General features: G+C 42.8%; 1 protein-coding gene and 1 long non-coding RNA gene across 11 annotated transcripts in view; one reads left to right on the forward strand and one right to left on the reverse strand.

Moving 5' to 3' along the window:
* Positions 1 to 1,390: 1,390 nt before the first annotated feature.
* Positions 1,391 to 26,437, reverse strand: part of ZNF106 (zinc finger protein 106) — a 101,024-nt gene continuing 75,977 nt past the window's right edge. For 7 of the 10 annotated variants that reach the window (XM_053286770.1, XM_053286773.1, XM_053286772.1 and 4 more), the window contains 9 exons: positions 26,079 to 26,213; positions 23,939 to 24,055; positions 21,000 to 21,191; positions 16,954 to 17,016; positions 15,752 to 15,871; positions 15,009 to 15,080; positions 14,185 to 14,256; positions 11,895 to 12,041; positions 1,391 to 5,323 (listed from right to left, as the gene is read on the reverse strand). In XM_053286770.1, the coding sequence (XP_053142745.1) occupies positions 5,267 to 5,323; positions 11,895 to 12,041; positions 14,185 to 14,256; positions 15,009 to 15,080; positions 15,752 to 15,871; positions 16,954 to 17,016; positions 21,000 to 21,191; positions 23,939 to 24,055; positions 26,079 to 26,213 (975 nt within the window). In that variant the 3' untranslated portion in view covers positions 1,391 to 5,266. The other 3 variants (XR_008314088.1, XR_008314087.1, XM_053286776.1) reach the window with 3 other exon arrangements.
* Positions 7,789 to 10,398, forward strand: LOC128340918 (uncharacterized). Its single transcript, XR_008314089.1, has 2 exons — positions 7,789 to 7,887; positions 10,124 to 10,398. It is a non-coding gene; the product is annotated as an uncharacterized LOC128340918 (long non-coding RNA).

The raw sequence follows: 26,437 nt of genomic DNA on the forward strand, positions 1-26,437 counted from the left end.
TTAATATTTTTAGCCTACTTTCCTTAAGGAATGTAAGCTTATGAGATCACCCAGCATTTTCTGTGTGTGTGTGTGACCCTGTCAACTTCACAATGCCTGGACCAGTCTGAAGAGGGATACCTCAATAGTGTAGTTTGTGATGTCATCCACCCCAATTCAATATAGCGGACGTGTGAACATTTGAGGCACAGTTGGGCTAGCCTGTGAACCACCTAAGCAATTTGGATCAAATTTCGTACCATTGTAGGGATAACTAGGGACACAATGGTGTAGATTGTGATGTCATCCACCCCCATTTAAGACACCTGAATGTTTGAGATGCAAGTGGGCTAACCTTTGAACTGCCTAACCGAACTGGGCCAAATTTGGTACATTTGTAGTGACACAAAGGGACACCTCAACAGTGTAGTTTGTGATGTCTTCATTTCAATTCAAGTTGGTGGATACATGAACATTTGAGGTAGAAGTATGCTAACTTGTGAAGATGGTAATCAAGGGTAGATCAATTAAGAGTATAGTGATAGGAAAGTAGGCAGATTAGTTTTTACCAGAACATCTTGTTTGTTAACTGAATACACACATTGGCTGTGTGAATGTGACATTACATGAAAGAGATCAGCTAACGTTTCTTTAACTAGGGGACAGCCCTCATGTCAATTCACATTAATATACTGCTAATATTTGTTGTTAACTGAATAAATGTGAAAGCTGTCCTCCAATTAAAGAAACTTCAGCTGATCAGTTGATTGAATTTGCATATGAACAAGCAAAAAGTGCATTTTTAAAAACTTCATTCAGGTATGAGTTGCTGCAGGCCTTCTGTGAAAGAGAAAAAGAAAATACCTTTTTAAGGATATCGATTCCCACCTGCAGTTTTTACAAGTTTTTGTATTTGTAAAAAATAGATTGACTGATTAATGAGGGCATCTGATTTACTTTACGTTGTAATTCAGTGCACACCAATTTAGGAGTAAGCTCTACTGAACACCGTGGCTGATAGCCAGATCAACCCTGTGCGGATGCAGCAGGGTCTTCTGTCACATGGCTGGGGAGTGGGGGAGGTATTTTGGCAATCTCTACCTTCCTATGATAGAATAATCTAGATGTCAGCCAGTGAAACTTACCTCTGAGTAAACATGGATAGTATTGAACTGTAAATTGATTCAATCTTGATTAACATGAACGGTTTGTTTCACAAGAAAACTCCATGATAGATCATGCTTATGAACTTAGAAAATATTGCAGACAAATCAGAAAAGCCTCACTACATCAGATGCTTACTAACTGCCTTTCTGTTCCTTCCACAAAAAAGTAATACAGTACCAGTAAACCAAAATACTTTTTTAAAAAACCAAGTGAATGTTCAGAAGGATTAAGGCCACACCATCTCTTTGTTGGTATAAAGTTTTATTTTTATGGGTTTTTTTGTTTTATGAAGTTCACAGCTTTGTAGTGAAAAAAGGAAATGAAAGACCAAGTTATTCTGTGTACATGAGCCATACATCTTTACTTGTGAGAAAAGGCAAATACATCTTCCTACTGTAACAAAATAAGTTGGGAAAAGCTGCCAGTAAATGTTATTGAATATATTCCTATGCAGTTTTTTCTTTAATTGATCTAGTATCATTATTATTTTTATAGCCACCATAATCTGTTCCTGACCTCAAAAAGGTATACAGTTTGAGACACAGTGGTTGTGATCAAATCATGATACTGTACATGAAGGAAAATGAGAAGTTTATAGTTCTGCCTGCTTATATGCTATACGGAAAGTCATTCTGCTAAGATGTAAATTTGGCGAACCCAAAGTTTAGAACAAGCTAGCGATTGGTTGTCTATTGCTTTCACACTTATTTTTAACCAAATGCCACTGAACGTGCGAGGGTTCTAGAACTTAAAGCACCCCTGCTGCACACCCACAGAGGCAAAAGTGAAATTATATTTTAGTTGACACTTAGAATGCCATCCAGAGCCATTAAGCTGGGAGTTTTGCCACAGACCAACTGAGACGTGGACTGGTATTTTTATCCCAACCATTTAGAAATTTATTCTTCAAGCCCAAGCATTTGTCTCAAGGGGTAAATAGAAGCTGGGGTATGAACTGAAATTTAGTTGTTGGCACAAAAATACAAATAGCTGAATAACTGAGAAATTCCCTTAAAGTATACAACCATTCTCTCCAAAGCACAACTATTGTGCACACACAAAATACTTAACATTCATAAAATAAAACAAAACAGAATAAAATGCTTATTGCATTGGGAAAGTATGTAGGCAATGCAGTCCAAATTCACTTCATATACACCCTATTACAGCTCATTCAATCAGTAGCCAATACGTAAAGTTAACACACTTCCCACAATCCAAACACACTCCACAATTCCCTCTAGCTACTTCATTTCCACCTCCTTTCTTTCAAGACAAAAGCCTGTGTGTTTTTTTTCTTGAAAAATTGCACTTTTTCAAACTCTCTCAAGGTAACTACAACTTCTTTGTGGAACAATGCCAGAACTCTAGAACCTTCATTAGCTTGACAGCCAACAGAATAAATTGTCTTGAGACTCCTACATCATAATTCCACAATTAATAAATAACTTTTTTTGTCTTGCTCCCCACGGTTTCAGGCAGAATCTAGAAGAACATGCTCACCTACTACTAGAGAGGTAGAAGTACAGAAAGCAGAACCTCAAACCAAAAATCAAACATCCCTGAACTATACGAGAAGAACATTTTACAATGTGAATGAAGGATGAGGCTCTAGTGGAAATATGTTTACCATGTAGTGATGTGAAGAGACCTTCTGTAACTTTCTCAGAGCCAATATGAATTTGTGAACATGTATTACAACCTGGTTCAAAGCAGTTCTTCTCACTCTCAAAACAAAGGCAAACATATGGGAACTAATCTTTGGCAAGATATGAGCACAAATTATCTAGGGTAGTTCAGAAATGGATTAAAAGGAAAAAAATTTGTATACTCATCTAAACACAAACACATGCCTGTATTACAACAACCAAGAACCCAAGCAGAGGATGCAAAAAGGGCATCACTTGCAACAATAAATGTTGTGAAAAGAACATGTATACATTTTTGCAAACAGTCACCCGCTTCAAATAAAGGATCCTCCAAAAAAAACTTGAAGAGGATGCAAAATTAAAATCTACTAACTAGCTTAACCTCAAGACAAGTATACCACCACTGCACTCCACATACGTGTCATTACAGCCTGTTCTGCACTTCAAATCACATTTGACTAGAGATGGCTTCAATTTTTGTAGGGTTAAAAAAAAAAAAAGCTGCTCAATTTATGGTTTCCTCCAGTTTCTCTCTCAATAAAAGTTGTCAAAAATGACCAACATGAAGAAATGAACCCTAGTCAGAAACCTTTTGTAAACAGAAGAAAAATAGAAAGAAGTCCCAGATACGGATCACCAATTCTGGAAAAGTCTTCTCAACGAAGAACCTTACCGATAGATTGTGAACTGCTTTGAGAGTCTCCAAAACCACAAAGATGGCCAATTTTGAGGTGTGGGATGGGCAGAAGGGGGATAGTGCATCCTTTCCAAGATTAGAGAGGCATGGTAAAAAGAAAAGATCACACACTCATTCACTATATCGGCACAAGATCTTCAAAAGACTACATGAAAGCCAGATTTAGCTATGAAAAAAGTGACTTTTGGTAAGCTAAAAAGCCTCAATATGCAATAAAAATATTGGAGTAAGTGGTCAAAACCTTTATCACCACATAGTACTTTGCCAAGGTATCAACGTAACCATGAAGAGCAACTTCCACCTGCTATTTCCTTATGTGATCATTACCTTTTGTTTTCAAATGCTGATTACAACACCCTTCGCTCTTCATCTAGAAGTAAAGCTACAAGTCAAAACCTTTACAGCCAACCATTTCTAGGCTGTTATTAGACTCTCAAGCTTTCCTTGCCAGAGAGAGACTGAAACAAGTTGAGAACACTGGCTATAATCTAAAGAACCATTTTAAGAGTAAACAGTGGTCAACAGTGTTCCCAAATCCCAAAATAGTTCTATGTGCACATTTCATACATACACACACACTCACTGCATTGCAAACCAGTCTTCCAATTATATTAGTTTTCCAACAATCTTAAGCTAAATGGTGGAATACACCCCCACCACACACACACACACACACACAGCTTCTGCTTGGGCTTCTTGGACCTAAAATCATGTTTTATACCCAACAGCCTTTTCTTTTGCATGATAACCCTATTGAAAATGTAGGGCATTCAGCAGGGGAAAAGCTAGTGGGACAAGATAGCCACCAAAATGCTGCTTTCAAAACATAGGGTGCCTATGTGTCAGCTGGACAAGAGTGAGTAGATAAAATGTAGGACTCAAAAACCCAGCAATTTAAAACGTTAGTGGGTCACACATTAACAAAATAAACTTTCAGAGCCCAGGATGTAGTCTCATTACTGTGTCAAAAGAGCACTGAATATATGTTTACAGATAACAATGTTTACAAACTGAAAACATCATCTGTATTGGTCTTTCCACAATGTGTCCATCAATTTAAAAATAAAGAGTGACTAACTGGGTTTAGAAACCCAATAATGTGGCTGTTTAGATGATGCAGTATGTTCTCCATTATCGCATGCCTCTTTGGGGGCTAAAATGTACAGAAAGTTAAGTATTGCAATGAATCCCTGTGCAGACTTAGCATTCAGCATTGCAGGTAGTCACAATATAAACTGAGGATCAAAAAGGAAGTTACTCATTAAACTCTAGTACTCCCCTATTAAAATTTCTCATCAGAAGATATGGTACAAATAAGTAATGGAAGAAAACAGAGCTCAAGGCTTATGTGGTGGTACTTGTCCTTTTTTAAAATTAAAATTGTCTAACACTAAAAGTGTATAAAATACCTGGAGGGTCCTGCATACAATATAACAGATGGGTACCAATGTGAGCACCAAGAACTTCTCTGAATACCAAATCTTACGACACACACAGTGTACTTCTTTGAAAAGGCAGATAAAGGATTTTTGTTGTTGTTGAAGTAAAATAATTTTTTTGTTTGGTCTGTGTCCATTACTCCCTTTTCTACAGAGCTGCACACAAAAATGTCATCTCTGTACCAAAAAAAAAAGGTTTAAGAAAAACCAAAAACGGCCCTACATCCCCACTCCAATATAAAGAGGAGAAAGAAAGGAAAGGGCAAGAGGTGGATGAGGCATGGAATACTTCCAGTATATAAAAAGTACTTCCCAATGTGGGAGGCGAAAAAACGTCATGAGTCAATCTTGCTATCGTCCTCTGCATGTTTTTCGATATGTCCCACAGCATCCTAGAGAAGAAGAGAAACACAGAGCTTTGAATCAACCACTTCAGATTGTACTTTGACGCTCTTGTAAAGATTCAAGTATGCCAGTGGTTAAAATTCCATAAAGAAGCTTTTACACTTATGTTCTCTGAGGCAGGGACTGTGAAGCAGGAGACAATGCACAGCAGGAATGGCAAGCCTCAGCAATCAGCAGGCCACCCTCCCTCCCATCCCATCTAGTTTCATAACTCTCCCACGAGCACTGTGAATTTGACCCCACGCTGCTTTTCACACAGGCCTAACTCTATCTCCAAACAATCAAAGAGGTGTGGGGCTTGACTCAAGGGATGTTTCCACTCTTCCCTTCACAGTAACAGCTTCCGCCTTGGAGTTCTTCTGTAGTCTTCAGCCGATACTGAGAGCGGGCTGAGAAGGGCATGTTCTGTATGTCTGCATCTACCTGTTCTTTGCTGTGAGCCAAAGACCAATTAGATCTTGGTACTCTTCCAAGCCAAAGAAGTATATTTTTAAAAAGCTCTCTTCAGTACAGAGTGGTCCTATAGACTTTGTATCATACTGATCAATAAAAACGATTCTCAGGAGAGATATTTTATTCTTATCAGGGAAGTCATTTCAATCTGGTGGTAACATTTCAATAGAAGATGCCTTCTCAAAGACCTCTTTAATGCGTTAATAAAAACAAAATAGATGTTGAACAGATCATTCACTCTTTGAGAAAGAGTGTAGAGTTTGGAAGATGCAGATCTTATTGTCGTTATACTGTCTTATTCAATAGAAGAATCTAGTATGTCAGTGAAAATGTGAAGAGGGAATGTGGGGTAACTGAAATGAGATCATGTGAATACTTTGAGCATTTTAGAAATGCTTTACAGTTTTCTAAAAGGGCAAGGTTGGCAAGTACCTGAACAAAATTCTGCATCTCTCAGTTTCCAGCTTAATGTCTATACACTGACTGTTTGTCTTCACTCTAGTAACTATTCAAAGAGTTTCTCATGTTTGTGTTCTCAAGGCAGGAGCATTGGTCACTCACTGTGAAGGCTTCTTCTTGCTGCTGGTGTTGAAGACATCTCACGTGGGTTATCCTCCCCAGCATGCTCCAGAGGAGCAGGATATATTTAAATTAGTTAAGAAGCCTTTAAGAGGCCTGGGAAAATAGCCCCTCCCAGTTTAGTCAGTCAAGCCAAGCTTCTAGAAAGGGGGGGGGGTCCATAAATGGTACAATGAGTATCGAAAACACAGATAACAAGGTACAGACCAGTAGCCACAGACACCCCAGGTGGGTCGAGATATGCTCAACACCAGCAGCAAGAAGAAACCTTCATGGTGAGTGACCAATGCTCCTTTCTCAGCTGCTGGGTAAGGACATCTCACATGGGACATGTCACAGCTAACAAGATCCTGGGAGGGAGGGCGAACCCGGCTACTGGGGAGGAAGAACGTGTTGAAGTACATGCCTGCCGAAGGCAGCCTGAGATGAGTGGATCAGGTCTAACTTGTAATGCCTCATGAAGGTGGATGGAGATGACCACGTTGCTGCTCTGCAGGTATCTTCCAAGGGAGCGTTCATGGAGAAGGCCACCAAGGTGGCTGCTGAGCGAGTGGAGTGAGCCGTAAGCTTCAGAGGAGTAGTAAGATGTTGGACTTCAAAGACCAGAGAAATACACGTCTTGATCCATCTGGACAGAGTAGATGTCGAGACCTGTTGACCCATTGTGGATCATAGGAGGACACAAACAATGCTTCCGTGGAACAGAAGGAAGAAGTCCAAGACAGGTAGGTTTTCAGGCATCAGCAAATGTCTAGCTTGTGCCACTCCTCTCTTGGGTGAGAGGGGTTAGGACAAAAAGGAGGGTAGAACTAGGTTTTGAGATCTGTGAAATACTGAAGCCACCTTTGGCAGTACTGAGGGGTCTGGAATCAGAGTGACTGAATCTGAAGAGAAGATGCAGAATCTGGGATTGACAGATAGGGACCTAAGTTCAGAAACTCGCCTGGCTGATGTGATAGCTATAGAAAGGCTAGCTTCATGGACAAAGTGCAGAGGGAATAGAGCGCAATGGTTCAAAATGGAGGTGTGTGAAGTACCCTGAGGACCTTGTGGAGGTCCCAAGAGGAGAACATGTGAACTACCGGAGAGAATGACAGTGTGGCTCCTCTCAGGAAGCGCTTCAAGTGGGGGTGAGAGGTCAGGCCTTTCCCTTTGAAGGGTGAGAAGTGATCCCAGAGCTGCTGCGTGGAGCTTGATGGTGTTTGGACTAAGCCCCTTGTCCAACCCGCTTGGAGGAACAGTAGAAGTTCAGGAAGGCCTCATGCTATCGCTGAAAGTTTGTGTTGCCTGCACCATAGAAGAAAAAGGCACTAGGTAGATTGATAGATACAGTTGATGGATGCCCTTCTGGATGCCAAGAGCTTATCTAAGACTTGCCTGTCATATTCTAGGCAGCCGAGAATGTTGTGTTCAGTTGCCAGGCAGCAAGCCTGAACCAGGCCGGGTCGTGATGGAGGACTGGACCTTGACTGGGGAGATTGCTTCTTGGTAAGAGGAACCATGGACCGTCCACTGCCAGGTGACGAATTTCTGTGAACCATGGGCGGCAAGGCCAATAGGGGGCCACTAGAATCACCTGTGCTCCTATCAATCAAATGCGGTGTACAAGTCTGCTGAGGAGCAGGACTGGTGGGAAGACGTACAGTAGTTCCCTAGGTCAAGGGGCTGACATGACATCCACCTTCTGCCTGTTGGCATGGAAAGTGGGAGAAGAAAAGGTAGTTGCGTATTGCGGAGAGACGTGAAGAGGGCCACTGACAGACGACCCAAGGCTCCGGTGAGGAGATGGAAGGTCTGAGGGTGGAGTTTCCATTCTGCTGGGTGTAACTCCTGGTGACTCAGCCAGTCTGCTTGAGTGTTGAGGGAGCCGCTGCCATGATGTGCTATGATGGAGGACAGGTGCGTCTCCAACCAATGCATTAGTAGAACCGCTTCCTGGTGGAGGGAGCAAGAGCGGGTCCCTCCCTGCCGATTTACATGGGCTTGTTGTCCGTGCGGATTAGGACATCCTTGAAGATCCTACTCCCAAGGGATCCTAATCCGTTGTCTGTGTGGATTAGGACATCCTTGAGTTGTATCTGTTGGGCCATTGCTAAACGTATGGCTCTCTGTTCCAGCCAGTTCATGCTGTGCTGCTTTTCCTGTGGAGTCCAAGTGCCTTGTGCTGAGTGCGAAAGACAATGAGGCTCCCCAGCCGTGGACGCTGGCATCTGTCATGACAATTATCCTGGGGTGATCCAGGAAGGGTCTGCCCTAAGTCAGATGGGAAGGTCCTATCCACCAATGCAGAGATTCCTTGATTGGCAGAGGTAGAATGACCTTTGAGTGACGCTTCTGTGCTATCTCCAGTTGGTGAGGTAGGAGGAACCACTGTAGGGGGCAGAGGTGGAAGCGTGCCCAGGGGAAAGCTTCCAAGGTGGAGACCAAGAGAACCAGTAGGTGTGCTAGTGTCATGACTGATACCCTGCTGAGAGACAATACAGACCAGGCTAGGGTCATTATCTTGTCTCATCTCTCCTCTGGGAGGAAAAGCCTGTCTTGTAGTGTGTCTATAACTGCCCCTAGGTGTTTGAGCTGTATAGAGGGAGTTAGGTGGCTCTTGGAGGTGTTTATTAGGAAATGGTGAGAAGATAACGTAGCAAGGGTGATGTTTACGTCTTGTGTTCCAGACTCTCTGGATTGTATGAGGAGATCGTTAAGATAAGCAAATAGTCTGACCTTTTGCAGTCGGAGGTGGGCCACCAGGGGGGCCATCACTTTGGTAAAGATCCTTGGGGCCAATGAGAGGCTGAATGGCAGCGCTGTGTACTGATAGCGGCATTCCTGGTAGGAGAAAACGAGGAGGCGGCAGGAGTGTGGATGGATTGAAACATGAAGGATGCCTCTGTGAGGTCGATCAATGCCAGAAGGTCTCCATGATGTAGTGTTTCTGCTATAGAGCAGAGCATTTCCATCTGGAATTTTCTATGTCTGAACCACTTGTTGAGGTATTTGAGATCCAAGACGGCTCTGAAGGAGCCATCTTTTTGGGGCATGGTTAACAAGATAGAGTAAACGCCTTGTCGGAGTTGATGAGGAGGAACTGGTTCTCTTGCCGAAATGGCAAGGAGGTGGTTGATTACTTGCTGTAGGGCCATGTGTTTCTGGTAAGACTTGGAACAGGATGTGGGTAGGAATCTGTCCCTGGGACGGGAGATCAACTCTATCTTGCAACTGTGGAGAATTGTGTTCAGGACCCATTTGTTGGAGATGGAGGCCTCCCAGGAGTGGAAGAAGCGAGACAGGTGGTCTCCCACACCCGAAGAGTCAGGATGATTGTCGAGGCTTGGATTGTTGTCCAAATTGTTGTTTCGAAGCAGTAGCCATGGGATTGAAGCGAGGCCTATTCCAATTGGTGTGCTGAGGTCTTGTGTCCCTGTCTCTGGGACGAAAGGAGGGATGCAAGGGCTGGCTGGATCTCCTATTAGGTCGTTTGTTATGCTTGCGAGTAGAGGAAGGAAGCGCTTTCTTCTTGTCCTTGGTTTCCACTAAGATATCTTGTAGGGCCTCGTCCCTGAAAAGCTTATGGGCTGTATACGCAACTGAGGACAGGTTGGAGCCGGAAGCTGAGTTGACCTGCCAATGTTTAAGCCATAAAGTGCATCTGGCCACAATGTTTGCCATGGCGCGTGCCCCAAAACATATGGTATCCAATGTTGCATCCGCCATGAATGGTTGGGTATTTTGAAGTTTTAATATGATCTGTCTCTGTCTAGGTGGATCTGGCTGCGGAGATTGAAGGAGTTTGTCCGTCCAGAGAAGTGATGACCTGGAAAGGATAGAAACTGCTATGGAGGCCTGTATTGACAATGAAATGCATTCATCGTTCTTCTTGAGTTGGAATTCAAGTTTCAAATTCCGTGGGGTCCTGAGCACAGATTCTCCATCTCAGGGCAGTGTGGCACCAGATGTGAGGGTGGCCACATGAGCATCGACAGGAGGTGTCTGAAATAAAGCTGTTGCTGTTGGGACAAAACCATAGTGTTTGTTAGCCAGTGTAGTAGTCTTTTTCTGTACAGCAGGAGTTTGCCATTCTTGTCTTAGTACTTCTGCAAAGGTTTCCGGTAGTGGAAACAACAGATCCGGAGAAGATGTGGTGGGTAGGACCAAGGATTCTCTGGAGGGAGCGGTATTACCCTGTAGGCTCTCAACATTCAAACCCAGAGTCTGTAAGCCTTTCACGAATAAATAAGAAAAGTCTCTATGGAAAAAGCCTGCGGGAATGGGTGGGTGGTTCCACCTGTTGGGCATCCGACCATTCTCCCTCCTCACGGGACTCATGTTCTGGGTCTGGTTCCGTGGGGTTCTGCCCTGATCCCATGGGATCTTCCTGGGGGTGTGTGTGCTTGTGAATCCTTTTTCTCCTTTTAGGAGAGGGTTCAGAGGACACCCCAGAGGAGTTGGAAGACCTGAGAAGAGGAGGAGGGGGACTGATCTCTGCGCTTGCCGCACTTTCTATGTGAGCAGCGTTTTTTACGTGCCTGGCTCAATAAAGAAGAAAACCAGAGATGCCATGGCTCAGATATGTCCCCGGTGAGAGGTGGGGCTGGAATGGTGGGGTCTACAGGAGATTGAGGACACACTGGTCCGCTAGGGGCTACTGGCCCAGAGGGACCTGGACTCACTGGATTGGTCCGAAGAAGGCTGGTTGGCATTGTATGGACCTCCATTAGTGCGTTCTCCAGCTGGACCACTGGTGGGGAGTTGGGAGCTCCTCCGCCCATGCCCTCCTCAATCGATCAAGGAGAAGGTGCCTCTCCCTGCGCCGACGAGTCTGAGGAGCAAGCCAGGCTCACTGATAGAGAGGAGCCTGTGGCCATCTCGCCCATCCCTTCCCCAGGTGTTGGTTTCCCTCTCTTTGGGGTGGGCGCATGCCCGATCTCTTAGGCTCCATCGGCACGAGGAGAGGGGGAAGAGAGCAAAAAAGGCATAGGAGGGTTTTATTTTTTAGGAGTGGGTAAAGGCGAGGTAACTGAAGGGAAGCCAGGTATGGAGGTGGTAAAGAGCAGGTAAAGAAGCATAGGAAGAGTGAAGTAGAAGCAAAGCAGCATTGTCCACTCTGGAGTTCTGCAGGACAAACTAAACTTGGAGGGGCTATCCTCCCAGGCCTCTTAAAAGGCTTCTTAACTAATTTAAATATGTCCTGCCCCTCTAGAGCATGCTGGGGAGGATAACCAATGTGAGATGTCCTCACCCAGTAGCTGAGAATGATATGGTTTTGTTTAGATTTCTTGTTCTTAGAAATACTGTACAGAACGATAGTGCTATTCTGCTGATTAATATTTTAAAGGATTTATATGAATGTTCTTTAAGTAGTGATATGGCTCATGCACATCTTAATTATGTATTTAGCTTTTCCTATGGACACATTAAGGCTTTTGTCAAATGCATTAATATATCTGTTCATCCTCCTTCAGACAAAGCCAGCACAAACTCCCCACCAGTCTCTCTTAGCAGTTTATCTTATCTAGTTTCTTTAGTATATACCTGCTTGGAACCTTTTCGGGAGGTGAAGAAAGCATCACAGTTCTTCCAGCGACATTTCAGTGTTTGGAAATTTGGGTTTGTGTGGTCATTTAGCAAATGTTGTTTCAGGTGGTCCACAACTCCAAATATCAATGAACATCCATGCCACTGGCAAGGGAGATTTAATGAAAACGTCAGAATGGTGGCATAATGAACAATTTAAAACACACACACCAAAAGATATATAAAACTGCAAAAAGGACAAAAAGATGCAAAAAGAACAGACAAGGAAAACTTTTTTCTCTCTCCAGTCTATGAAAAAGCAAAAACATAATATGTAAAATTATTACTTTGAGTTGTGACCTGAAATTTTCCCCCCAGCAAAGGGAGTGGGGAGAGAAACAAATCTAGGGATATGATACTGAGAAAGTTGCATTTGCCTGGCCTTTCATATTCAGAACTGCACTCTTTCATTCTTCATTAATCAATCTGGAATAGCCATTTCATCCCCATTCTAATCCATATTCAGAGTTAGTAGTTGGTTTGGAACTCCCACTTGATACAAAAGCTCTTATTGAGAAGAGGGTGTGAGTGAGTGAGTGTGTTGGGGACAATATCTTTTTACTGTTATTTATCCTCAGCAACTATGATAATAATTAAGAAATGTTATTTATATCTATGTAAACTGCTTTGGGAACTTTGGTTGAAAATAAGTATATAAATATTCATTGTATTTGTATATGATGAGAAAGTTTAATAATCTTAGTTTATCTTGTGTCTGATGTTCCCTCTAATTTTTTTTTCATGTATGTGCGGTTTTGTTCCAACTTGTGTGCACATGCATGCCTTATTGCAGGCTTCCCCAAACTGCGGCCCTCCAGATGTTGCTGAACTACAACTTCCAGCATACCCAGCCACAAAAAATTGTGTCTAGGGATGCTGGGAGTTGTAGTTCAGCAACATCTGGAGGGCCGCAGTTTGGGGAAGCCTGCCTTAGAGGGAACACTGCTTGTGCTCCAAGCAAACAGAAGGACTACTTTGGAAAGGTTTTAGTAAAATGGAGCATTTATTCCCATCCCAGCTGTGGGATGCTGCCAAGAACAGCATCACCATGACGAGTCCTCTGCCTTCTTGTGGTTACATGTTTGGTAGCTGCAGAGACTCTTTCATTTAATGGCTAGGGATGTACATGAACCTGTTCGGAGGCCCTTTTACAGTGGGTGTCTGCCTTTAAGGGCAGGGGAGGGGCAGATGCACTTACCCCTCCCCCGCTCGATTTCCTAGAAGTCCATCAGGGCGGCAGTGTACCTCCCTGCTGCCCCATTGCCGCCTTTACCGGATGTAAACGGAAGTACTTGATGCACCTGCATGCGTCCAGTGCATGCAGGTGCGTCAAGTACTTCCAGTTAAATCTGGTAAAAGGGTTAATGGGGCAGCAAGAGTTACGTTGCTGCCGCAACTGACTTTTAGGAAATTGAGCACCAACAGGGGGAATGCGGTGGCGGAGGGGGGGAGAATGCATCCTCCCCCGCCCTTAAAGTTATCCCCCCCGTCAAGCCGGCCCCCACCAGTTCCATGCACATCACTATTATTGGCAACCCATCACGTCATAAGCCATTCTCAACAACACCGAAGGCTGGAGAATTTACCACAGAGACCCCAGTTTTAGCATCATTAACCCTTTATCCAAAAGTCACTTTAGGTATGAGGCACCTTTGATTCCTGTACTCTGTTGGTAGCATATTATTAGTAGCCTGATCTGATCATTTGAGCCAGCGTGGTGTAGTGGTTAGAGTGCTGGACTAGGACCAGGGAGACCCGAGTTCAAATCCCCATTCAGCCATGAAACTAGCTGGGTGACTCTGGGCCAGTCACTTCGCTCTCAGACTAACCTACTTCACAGGGTTGTTGAGAAAGAGAAACTCAGGTGTGTAGTACACTGCTCTGGGCTCCTTGGAGGAAGAGTGGGATATAAATGTAAATAATAATAATAATAATAATTATTATTATTATTATTCAGCGGCTGCCTGGGTTGGACTGAATGGAGGATTGCCTGGCACTGAGGCATCGGTCCTTTATTTGTCCTGGACTTTCAGATATCACTTCTTGGTGTCTCCTGTGATGACTATTAAGCTGTGTGTGTGTGTGTGTGTGTGTGTGTGTGTGTGTGCGCACACACACACACACACACACAATTTTTATATAGATAGTTAAATCCTGTGGGCCAATCTAAGATTACTATATGAAGAGCAACGTAAATATTACAACATAACAAATGAACTTAAAGCAGCAAATAAGAGTTGTTCCTTACCCAACAACGATAATTTTGCATCAAATTAAGTCGCACAGCCTGGATAGTACCATCATAGCAACCAGTGTAGATCTAAAAAGAAAACAGTTGTTTTAAATATATATCACAACAACACACTTTCAAGTTTAACCTTGTACTAAAATGCATCAATCAAGGATGCAAAATTTAGAGTGCCATCCTTAGCAAAACAATTATTTGATTTACAACTGTCTTTACAACAATAAAAAGAGACTTTATTTTTAGAATCCATTCCACCGCTATTGTCCAGAATCTGTCCACAAGATGGACAGATGTAAGATGTAAGAAACATTTTTTATGAGTGAACACTTAAAAATCCCTCAGGTTTTAGCCAGCTGAATTAAAAAATTAATACTGGTCTGTTTTCTTTTATAAGTACTGGTCAACCACCTTCAAAACTGAAAGACTTGAGGCAGGGGGAAGTAACAAGAATAGTCTTAATATTTGAGCACTCTATATGTATGCAATAAATATCCTACAATGCACTGGGAATCATTCATTTAATAAAGTCTATCTTAATTAAATTAAGGTAGGAAATTAAGCACACCTAGAAAGGCTCAATAATTAGCTCAGGTTGACATCCAGATCAATGCAGTCTTGGTGCTATGAGAGAAGGAAAGATTTCGCCAATCCTCCCCGCCCGCCCCCACCCCCCAAATCTGAAGTCCAGAGTGCCTCCTGAACATATGTCCGTGAGGACTGCATTTACACAACCCACCTAACAAAGTAAGTGGGATTCCTCCCGAATAACCCACTCCAGAATCCCGCCACTAAGGAGATGTATAAGGAAAAGGAGAAACTGTTACCATGCTCTTATGAATTGCCATGCACATAATCATATCTGAATGTCCTCCGTAGACTTGCAAACGATCATGAGACTTGGGGCAAGAAGAACATGAAAAACATCAGATATTTCGCAATCCGAGATTCAACTTATATTATATAAAAAGTGAACTTGTACAGCTAAGATGAATGAAGACCAGTCCTTTGCCTTCTGGAGTGCACTATGGAGCATGATTCTGTTTCACTCCTTTTATAAAATGATACTTCCCTCTAGGTTACACATGGCTGAGCTGGACTCTGTCAGGAAGAGTTGTTAAGTAAATGAAAGACAGTTAACTTCCTTGATAACTGCAAAAGCCTTGTGAACTCAGGACATAACAACACATAAAACAAACCTAAGAATAAAGATGTAATAAACATACTGTAGGGATGGTTCAGTTGAGCAGACAGAACAGGCTACATAGCAGTCTTCCAACTTAAAAGAAAAATTAGCCAGGGAAGTAACCCTTGGAACTTTCGTAACTGTTAAAATGTACCTTGGAACAGAGAGGGCTGCCTAGAGAGACAGATTACAAAGCATTAACTATCTGAACGATTAAAGCAGTCTTTCTGCTTGATCACAAGGGCTAAGAATTCCGATTTGCAGGAGACAAAGAATTTACAGAACAGCAAGGATTCCACCCTCCCCCTTGTTTTACAACAGTTATCATATGCCAAGAAAAGCAACACAAATTAAAACAGACTGAATGAACATTTATTCTTTTACCTGCAGCTCATAAACACGAACAAATTTGTCCAAGCAGGCTGTGACCATCACTTTCCCTAGGATGTTTACAACTGTCACTGCATGATTGTGCCCTTTGTAAATCCGTACCAGCTCCCCCGTCTGCACAGAAGAGGAAGTTTAAAAAACTACATGCTAATTTGCTGTAACATTAAACATTACAGGGTAATGGAATTCAAGTAGAATTCCTATTACTTTATTTCTACTGTTATAGCACGGCAAAATAGTCAGCAACCTGTTGCAGCATCCTGGCTGAATAAGGCAGAATCAGTGCAGATGCCGGGAATTGCTTCAGCTCAATATCTTCACCCATCACAAAGAACAGGACCAATTCCTGCATGTATCCCACCTATTCAACTATTACTCAAAAGAAAGAGGGGGAAATCAAATGCCGGTACAGAATTCAGGAGATAATGGAATAGGAGGCAGCTTGTTGAGCAGTGTCGGGGATTAAGACCCTCATACTAGCAGAGTCAGACAAAATATGCTGGTGGTAAACTGCAGCTGCAAACCTAAGCCTTGCGAAGGGTGTTACAGCTCTGCTTCCTTTTAAGAACAAGCCCCAGTTTCGACAAACCTAAGTGAAACGTGTATTTTGTATTTGATGTACAAGTACAACAATATAGTATGAGAAACAGCCCTAAGACATTACTCAATTTAATTGCTGCTTAGAAAAATCTGCAGAAATGGTTAAGATGCTTGTTTTAGTACTGGCTTTATGAAAGAGTTCTAAAAATGCGTTATTTCTTTTCAAACTGTCCTTTTACTTCCTCAATTGATTTCACAATCTCATCTTTAAATATTTTCAAATTATTATTTAAGTTACTGAACTGAGCATCCACCAGCACTTAAATAGCTTCCAAAGTAGGTACTGTCTCTTCTGGATTTCCTCCTTTCTTTGTACTCCTTGTCATTGTAACGGGTGAAGAATGTAGTGATTCACCAATTAGTATTTTTAGAACTGCAGTGGCTAGTCACAGAACTGATAACCAGTTTAGAATCAACCCAACACACTGAAAGTGCTTTAGAGTAAATTATTTCCTTAAAAGTTCTTGCCATTTCATAATTTCAAATGCTATTTCATAATTTATTTGATTTTTCTACCACCCTTCCAAAAATGGCTCAAACATGTAAAAAATGTGATCTCAAACATTCGTACAATTTTGCCAATGTATGTAACTTACATGTATGTTGTGGGCATGGACAGATTGGTCACTGGAACCACTGAACACCAGGTCATTCACAACCTTTTAAAGAGACAAAACAGTCGAATTAGCTATGGCATTTCAGCAAGAGATGCTGGTTTACATGTCCCACAGTGTAATATGAGCAGTGCAAACTCATCTGTGCTGCTGCAGGGTTCGAAATCTCCCAGTGACACTGCTGCGTTAAGAGGGCAGTTCTGGCACTAATGACTCTTGCTCAATTGTACGTGAAGTGCTACTTCCAAATTGAAATCCGAATTGAAGTACTGTAGTGCATGATGTGAGATTGCACAAGAGTCAGCAGTGCCAGTCCTGCCTTTTTGCACAGCAACATCACTGGGTGATTTAGAGTCCCGAGAGGCATAGGCAGGTCTGCACCACTCACATTACACTGCATGAAACAAACCACTGCCTTTCTTCCACCAACCTATCCTTCATATATAAACCTCGCCTTGAGTACAGTGGGATAAAGTTGAATCTGGGAGACCTGGGTTTGAATCCCAGTTTAGCCATGGACTCAGTGCATGACCTTGTAGCAAATTATTTTAGTCCTCAACAGGATTATCTTTATCCATAACCTGAAAACAACAGTCAATTGCTTCATATGGCTACTGGAGATGAGGAAAATAGAATATCCATCCTGACACTTAGGGCAGGTCATCATCACAATTATTATCTATTATTTGTGAAGTACCACACAGATTAACTGGCACTATATAGAGCAACACAAAATGACATTTCCCTGCTCCAAGCAACTTGCAATCTAAAATTCAGCACAGGAGAAGACCACAGATGGAGGTGAGGGTGACAGGGGAAAAGATATGCATCCAGTTCTGTTACGTGTACTTAGATTTAGTTACAGTAAAGGAAAGGACTAAAGAATAAGGAGTAATAAGAATCCGATGAGGGATTAAGCAAATCCCTTCTACTTTACAGAAAAAGTAGATTTTGAAGGGGGAGAGGGAGAAGGGTGTGTGGCTTCCACTGGTGTTCCAGGTCATCAATGGAAGAAATGGCAGGAGTCAGAAGACCTTCAGACAGAGGAGGACAGTGAAGCAAAGCTCAAACACAGGCCTCAAGGACAGGAGGCCATAGGGATAAATGGGTGAGGCAAAACAGCAAAGGGACTTGAAGGTAAAGCCAAAGGCTCTGTTCTGTCTACAGTGAGGGAAATAAGTATTTGATCCCCTGCTGATTTTGTCCATTTGCCCTCTGACACAGAAATGACCAGGCTATAATTGGAATGGTAGGTTTATTGTAGCTGTGAGAGACAGAACAACAAACAAACCCTCAAAAGCCCAGTGCCCAAAAGTCAGCGATGGATTTGCATTGTAGTGAGGGAAATAAGTATTCGATCCCTTCACAAAAGATGTCTTGGTACTTGGTGGCAAAACCCTTGTTGGCAATCACAGAGGTCAGACGTTTCTTGTAGTTGGCCACCAGGTTTGCACACAACCCAGGAGGGATGTTGTCCCACTCCTCTTTGCAGATCCTCTCCAAGTCAGAAAGGTTTCGAGGCTGATGTTTGGCAACCCGAACCTTCAGCTCCCTCCACAGATTTTCTATGGGATTAAGGTCTGGAGACTGGCTGGGCCACTCCAGGACTTTCATGTGCTTCTTCTTGAGCCACTCCTTTGTTGCCTTGGCTGTGTGTTTTGGGTCATTGTCATGCTGGAATACCCATCCACGACCCATTCTCAATGCCCTGGCTGAGGGAAGGAGGTGCTCACCCAAGATCTGACGGTACATGGTCCCGTCCATCGTCCCTTCGATGCGGTGAAGGTGTCCTGTCCCCTTAGCAGAAAAACACCCCCAAAGCATAATGTGTCCACCTCCATGTTTGACGGTGGGGATGGTGTTCTTGGGCTCATAGGCAGCATTCCTCCTCCTCCACACATGGCGAGTTGAGTTGATGCCAAAGAGCTCGATTTTGGTCTCATCTGACCACAACACTTTCACCCAGTTCTCCTCTGGATCATTCCGATGTGCATTGGCAAACTGCAGACGGGCCTGTACATGTGCTGCCTTGAGCAGGGGGACCTTGCGGGCACTGCAAGATTTCAGTCCTTCACAGCGTAGCGTGTTACCAATTGTTTTCTTGGTGACTATGGTTCCAGCTGCCCTGAGATCATTGACAAGTTCCCCCCGTGTGGTTCTGGGCTGCTTTGTCACCGTTCTCATGATCATTGCAACTCCACGAGGTGAGATCTTGCATGGAGCCCCAGACCGAGGGAGACTGACAGTTATTTTGTGTTTCTTCCATTTGCGAGTTATCGTGCCAACTGTAGTCACCTTCTCACCAAGCTGCTTGGCGATAGTCTTGTAGCCCAGTCCAGCCTTGTGCAGGTCTACAACCTTGTCCCTGACATCCTTCGACAGCTCTTTGGTCTTGGGCATGGTGGTGAGTTTGGAAGCTGAGTGATTGCTTGCTTCTATGGACAGGTGTCTTTTATACAGGTACTGTAACAAGCTGGGATTAGGAGCACTCCCTTACAGAGGGTGTTCCTCATCTCAGCTCGTTACCTGCATATAGTGAAAAGACACCTGGGAGCCTGAAATCTTGCTGGTTGATAGGGGATCGAATACTTATTTCCCTCACTACAATGCAAATCCATCACTGACTTTTGGGCACTGGGCTTTTGAGGGTTTGTTTGTTGTTATTCTGCCTCTCACAGCTACAATAAACCTACCATTCCAATTATAGCCTGGTCATTTCTGTGTCAGAGGGAAAACGGACAAAATCAGCAGGGGATCAAATACTTATTTCCCTCACTGTACAGGCACACCTCGTTATCTGTAGATTCGCTATCCACAGTTTTGAATATCTGTGGTTGGGTAATTTACACCTGACCTCGGCACACGTGGGGGGAAAGGCCAAAAGGGTTAGATTTGCATATCTACAGTGAGGGGTGGCGGGAAATGGCCTCGGAGATCATTTCCAACTGTCATTTTGTAGAAGGGATCCATTTTGTGGTTCATTTAGTTTAACACCCCCTTATTTTATTGTGAAAAATCGCATAAGAATGGAACTATTTGGACTTTTGGGGGACATTGCCGAAAGCCCACGAAGCACAGTAGGGCACTTTACTCCCCCCCTCCAATTTTTATCACAGTTTCCCAGGCTCTAGGAACCTAACCCCCCACACACCGGCCCGGTCATCCCCATAGATTTAATGCCTCAGTATCCATGGTAGCAGCGGAGAACGGAATCCCTGCAGATACCAAGGTCCACCTGTATGACAGCAGACAAGCAGCCAGTATAGGGATTTAAGGAGAGGCTGCTTTGGTGGCAGAATCTCTGATAGAAGGGAAAGAGTGCCGAGGCATGACAACAGAAAGCTGGAGAAAATTGCAGTAGCCAGATTTTTTGCTGAGGGGGCAGAGGAAGGACTGTATTTTTGCAATGTTGTACATAGAAAGCTACGCATTATGTCAACAAGCTATGTTCAGATAAGGAAAGGGAGGTATCAAAAGATAAAGCTAAGGCTTTGTGCCTCATCGTCAGGATTAATATTGATGTCAATGGATATGAAGAGTAACCAAAGTAAAGAAGGCTTGAGAGGAAAGGCAAGTAGTCCAGTTTTGGACATACTGAGCAACAGTAATGAAACATTCATGGAAAGACTGCACAAACAGTATTTCCTGGAGATGTAGGATAGGATAAAGATAGAAAAATTCTGAGGTAGTTGGATATCATCAGTATATATATGTAAGTAGTAAAAGGCATGGGGTTTGATGAAGTTACCCAGGGACAATATGGGTCGGGGTGTGTGTGTGTGTGTGTGTGTGCGCGCGTGTGCATGCACACGGACACATAAGCAAGCAAAGCAAGCAAGCGTTTTCCTCTTTGGAAACGTAACCTTCCCTCTAACCCTAACCATTGCAATCCTAAACCAATAACTTCACCTTGGTAAACCAAATGGTACAAATGGGAAAGTCATTTACAGGATTCTAATGACTTCAAGAGGATTACAATTTACAAATAATGTGTGTCCCCAAAAAAGGATTTATTTAAAGCTACTTGCCTTCATACAGAGTACTGTTTTGCTATGGCCTTCAAGGGTTCGAAGCAGCAGTCCATTTCGGGCATCGCGGACACTGATTGTGCAATCATAGGACCCTACAATCAGCAATTTCCGTGCTCCTTCCTGGGCTGTGGCTAGACAACTGATTGCTCTAGGACCGTGGCATTCAAATACATCAAGTTGTTTGTTATTCTGTAAAGGGGGTAAAGGAAACTTAAACTTCCAATTAAGAAAGCATTACCCAGACAGCACACTGAAAATACCAGAGTTACTTAGCTCTCGTAGCGGTTTGAATGTTATTTGAGATCAGGAGAGTTCCACGTCCTCCTTAATCCTGTCATTATTCATAGTAGTAAATAGATTTTTAAAGAAGCTATTGATAATTTTATTGATTGATTGATTGTTGAATTTATATACTGTCTTTCATTAAAACAATCCCAAAGCGGTTTATAGCAAAATTTAAACACAAGATTGTAAAAAAGACACAATTAAAACATTAAACTAAAAATACAAAACAAATTATAGAGTGATTTCATTACTGTAGTTATTTATTCAATTTAGATCCCACTCAATCCCAAAGGCTTCAGTGGCTTGAACAATATTTGAACACTGGAGGAGAAAAAATTCTAAGAAATTGAGTTAACAGCACCATAGCAGTTATTGCCTAATGGCAGCATTTCTGATAACAGCTTGCAGTAATTACGCAAGTTGCTACCTGAAGACTGCCTAGTGACTGGGGCCAGACTCTACCCCCTCACTTTTGCAGCCACACTACAAAAGCCACAGGCACAAGTGACCCTTGAAACCCTAGTTTGTCTTCTTCAGGATACCACATAAAATAAAATATAATTTTAACTATATTTGCAGAGACTAGAGATTCTTAGCAAAGTGAAGACATGAACCACTTCACAAGGGCTACGACAGCCCTTATTTAGTAACAGGGACAATTACTGAAAACTATATTAATACTAGCAGACCCAGCACATAGCATCTGCGCCGCTAGTTTGTCTCTGCCCAGCAGGGCTCCACCGCTTTCACTCCCCGCCGCTTCCCACCACCTTCTGCTCCAGTTCATTCCCCAGTCCGTTCCGTTCTCCTTCCACAGTCCGTTCCCCACTGCTTCCCCCCATTCCACCCCAGTCTGTTTCCCATGCTTCCACAGTCCATTCCCCTCCACTTCCTCCCTCCACAGTCCTTTCCCTGTAGTTCTGGAGGTCCTCGTCCTCCTCCCGCCACCTGCAGCTTTCCCTCCCTGCCCCCTGGCAATGCTTTTTCTCCCCATCAGGCTCCCTCCCTTCGCCATTTTTGCCTGCCCGCCTCCTCTGCCAGGGCCCGCCGCCGGCCTCCCTCGTGGGGCCACCTCCCCCCAGCTGGAGGGGCTTCGCCCACCACCACCTCCTCCAGCCGCTTTTCCTCACCACCGCCATTAGCATCCGGTCTGCCACACATCCCCACGCATCCGGCTAAGCGTATTTATATATAATAAAGACCCTGGTGGCGCAGTGGTAAAACTGCCGCCCTGTAACCAGAAGGTTGCAAGATTGATCCTGACCAAGGGCTCAAGGTTGACTCAGCCTTCCATCCTTCCGAGGTCGGTAAAATGAGTACCCAGAATGTTGGGGGCAATATGCTAAATCACTGTAAACCGCTTAGAGAGCTTCCAGCTATAGAGCGGTATATAAATGTAAGTGCTATTGCTATATAATTATATATATGTAATTGTCATTTTTAAAGTTTCAAAATAAAATGTTTCTCTCTAAAACAGCTTTCAGAAATCAACTTGCATCATATACAAGAGAACCTTGTTCATCACAGACTCAATATCCACAGATTTGCGTATCCGTGGTTGGGTAATTGGCACCCGACCTTGTTATACATGAAAAAACCAGGAGAAAAAGAGTTAAGATTCGCATATCCGTGGGTCGGGGTGGGCAGAAATGATCTCTTGAGGTCATTTCCACCCACCATTTTGTGTAAGGGAGCCATTTCCTGCCTCATTTTTTTAAAAAGGGGGAACCCTGCAATTTTTGTTCCAAAAAACAGCAAATGAAAGCATGGGGGGGGGCATCGCTGGACACAGTAGTACACTTCCCTCTGTGATTTTCGACCAATTCTGCCCATTTGGGGGTAGTTACACTAAAAACAAATACAAAAAGCTCCATGATTGTTTCTGGCAAACCCCCCTACAAATTGCACCATTTGGGGGGCATTACTGGTTAGCTGGGGACAGACTGGGCACAGTAGGGCACTTCCTCCCATGATGTTTGGGCAGTTTTGCCCATTTTTGGCATCTTTTTTGACCACCAGGAACCTAACTGCTCCAATTTCATTGCTTCAGTTACTCACTATTCACAGTTTCCTTATCCTCAGTAATTGTGGAGAACAGAACTCCTGCAAATACCGAGGTTCTCCTGTACTGCATTTACCTAAATCCAAGACTAGTCTCCAGCCTCCCCCCCCCTTTGGGTAAAGTATAGTATAACTTGGATTTAACCTCTATTTTTAAAGGGCTTGTCTTAAATTAATGCCAGGAGTCAACACTGACTCAACACTGACTCAACTCTGACTCTTTACCTTGTATTTCGGTAAATATAGTAGGCAGGCAATAGTAAAGCTTCTCAAGACTATGAACAGTTTACACACAGTCTACAGCTTAGTGATTTATTTATTTTTAAATCAATCAATCCAAACCATTTGAGTCTTACAGGGATGTTACCATAAGGTGTAGATTTTGAAGAGTACCTTAATGAAAGGCAAGGTGGAAGAAAGGTTTCACACAGAAACACAAAAATATCACCTTGACAATAGCACATGTGCGAATGAAAAATAAAGAAAACGAATAGCATCTGAGAGCTGGTACCGATCCTACATTTGTGTGTGTGTGTTTTAGTGGATATTTGAAGTGCTGATGCACAGAAGACCACAACTCTCATACTGACCTTTATATTGAAAGTGACCACATTGCCATTTGCAAGTCCGGCGTAAAGAATCCTCCATCTACTGTGCAAACAGAGGACACGATCGTCCAATTTAAATTGATCCATAACTTCTTTAGTCTGATATAACAAAGTAGACAGAAGTCAATAAAATACTGACTAAAAGCTTTGGCTACCATCATCTCAAAACAAACACCTGAAAGCTAGTTTTGTTTGTAAATCAACTTATTCATTCAAGGCCCCTGTTCCATTTGGGAAAGCCAGGCTCCTACACCAATACAACAAAACAAGTTTTTTTGTGTTTTTTTTAAACTCAAAGGATATGTGATTGCAGCCCCTCACTCCAAACTGGAGCTCTAGCCCTCAAACATCATTTGGAGGAATCAAACCCCCAATATTAGATGTGCATATTAAATATCTCTTTTCTGAACTTTTACACACTAGTTCATTAAAGCATACACAATCTTCAATGTTTTCCTTGGCTTCTATATATAATCCCCTAAGAATTTAGTTAGTTTGAAGCCCAGGAAAGCAAACAATTTTTAACTGTAAAACTATTTTAAAAGGTCAAGGTTTGTAGCAGCCATTTGTATGCAACTCCCCCCATTTCCACTCCAATGCTTTTTAACATCTACATGAAACTGCTGAGAGAGATTATCAGGAAGTTTGGCACTGGGTATTATCAATATGCTGATGACACCCAGTTATCAGCATATTGATAACCATGTCAACCTCATCAGGAAATGGAATATCTTCTCTAAATGCCTGCTTGGAGGTGGTAATGGGCTGGATGAGGAATAACAAACTGAAGTTCAATCCAAATAAGATGGAGGTACTGACTGTGGGGGGTTGGGACCCAATAGATGGTTTAGATCTGCCTGTTCCAGATGGGGTTACACTCCCCCTGAAAGATCAGGTATGCAGCTTGGGAGTGCTCCTGGACCCAAAGCTCTCCCTGATTTCTCAGGTTGAGGCAGTGGCCAGGAGCGCTTTTTATCAGCTTCGGCTCCTATGACAGCTACGTCCAGTTCTGGAGGTAAATATCATTAAAACAGTGGTACATATGCTGGTAACCTCCAGGCTTGACTACTGTAATACGCTCTACATGGGGCTGCCTTTGTATGTAGTCTAGAAACGACAATTGGTACAGAATGTGGCAGCCAGATAGGTCTCTGGGACAACTCGAAAGGTCTGCATAACACCAGTTTTAAGGGAACTGCACTGGCTGCTGATATGTTTCCGGGTGAAATACAAAGTGTTGGTTATTACCTATAAAGTCCTTAATGGCTTGGGTCCAGGGTATTTAAGAGAGCACCTCCTTTGTCATTAACCCTGTCGCCGGTTACGATCATCTGGAGAAGTTCAATTACATTTGCCACAGGCAACCCAGGACCGGGCTTTCTCTGTGGCTGCCTCGGGGCTTTGGAATACGCTCCCTACTGAAATAAGAGTATCCCCTTCTCTGTTTGTTTTCAGGAAGACCCTCAAGACTCACCTGTTCTCACAGGCATTTAATTAGAATGAATTTTAATAATTTGTTTTAATAATTTTTTTATGTTACTGTTTTTATTTCTGTTTTTATGCTACTGTTTTAATTGTTGAGTATTTTAATCTGTGTTGATTTTTAAATATTGTTTTAAATTTTGTACACTGCCTAGAGATGTACATACCATACAGTATAAAAATATGATTGATAAACAAACCAACAAAATAAATATAACAGGCCTATAATGTTGTACAAAACTAGAGAAGAAAAATCAAAATCCTAAGCTCTGGCCTCACATTTTGGAAACCAGCATCAATTTTTTAGGTGGCAGTTCTGTACACAAAACTAAAGAACCATCATATTTTTGAGGACCTGCATGAAGTTTCTAGGAGGTCAGATAAGCAGTTGGCTGGGATGTGATCAGATGTCCTAATTCTTCCTAATGCAATAGCTTTGGACTCGAATGCCACTGGCATCAAAACAAAACATGTAATTTACACTATATTCCCGAGCAGGTAAAGTATCCTCATCTATGGATCAGTTTTATCACATGGTACGGGAAGGTAGGAAGAGAACAAGCTAGATAATAACAACAGGGATCAAAGTTATGGGTTTGCACATACTCTAAATATATATTAACACCACCTCTACAATTACCTTGATATTGTAACAATTTATATTGTGGTCACTGGAGCCAGAATAAAGGGCTGCATTTTTCCCTGTTGTCTGAGTCACCAGGAGACAGTTCACTTTTGAAGTGTGTCCTTCAAAGACGCCAACACATTTCCTGTTCTGTGACAAGTAGAGAGAGGCATTACAGTACAAGATTTATTTACTCAAACATATTCAGATCCCAAACTGAAGCACCACCCAAGCACTGCACTTTCCATATTTGAGTTTATTTTAACCAAAAGAAACATGACAATGGAATTGGAAAGCCACTCTCAGACATTTAAGAGTTAGCTCTTCTTCTCCAGTTACGTTCCCTAAAAAAAATCATTTGCAACATTCAGTAA

Source organism: Hemicordylus capensis, chromosome 1, assembly GCF_027244095.1.
Source record: "Hemicordylus capensis ecotype Gifberg chromosome 1, rHemCap1.1.pri, whole genome shotgun sequence".
Classification (NCBI taxonomy): Eukaryota; Metazoa; Chordata; class Lepidosauria; order Squamata; family Cordylidae; genus Hemicordylus; species Hemicordylus capensis.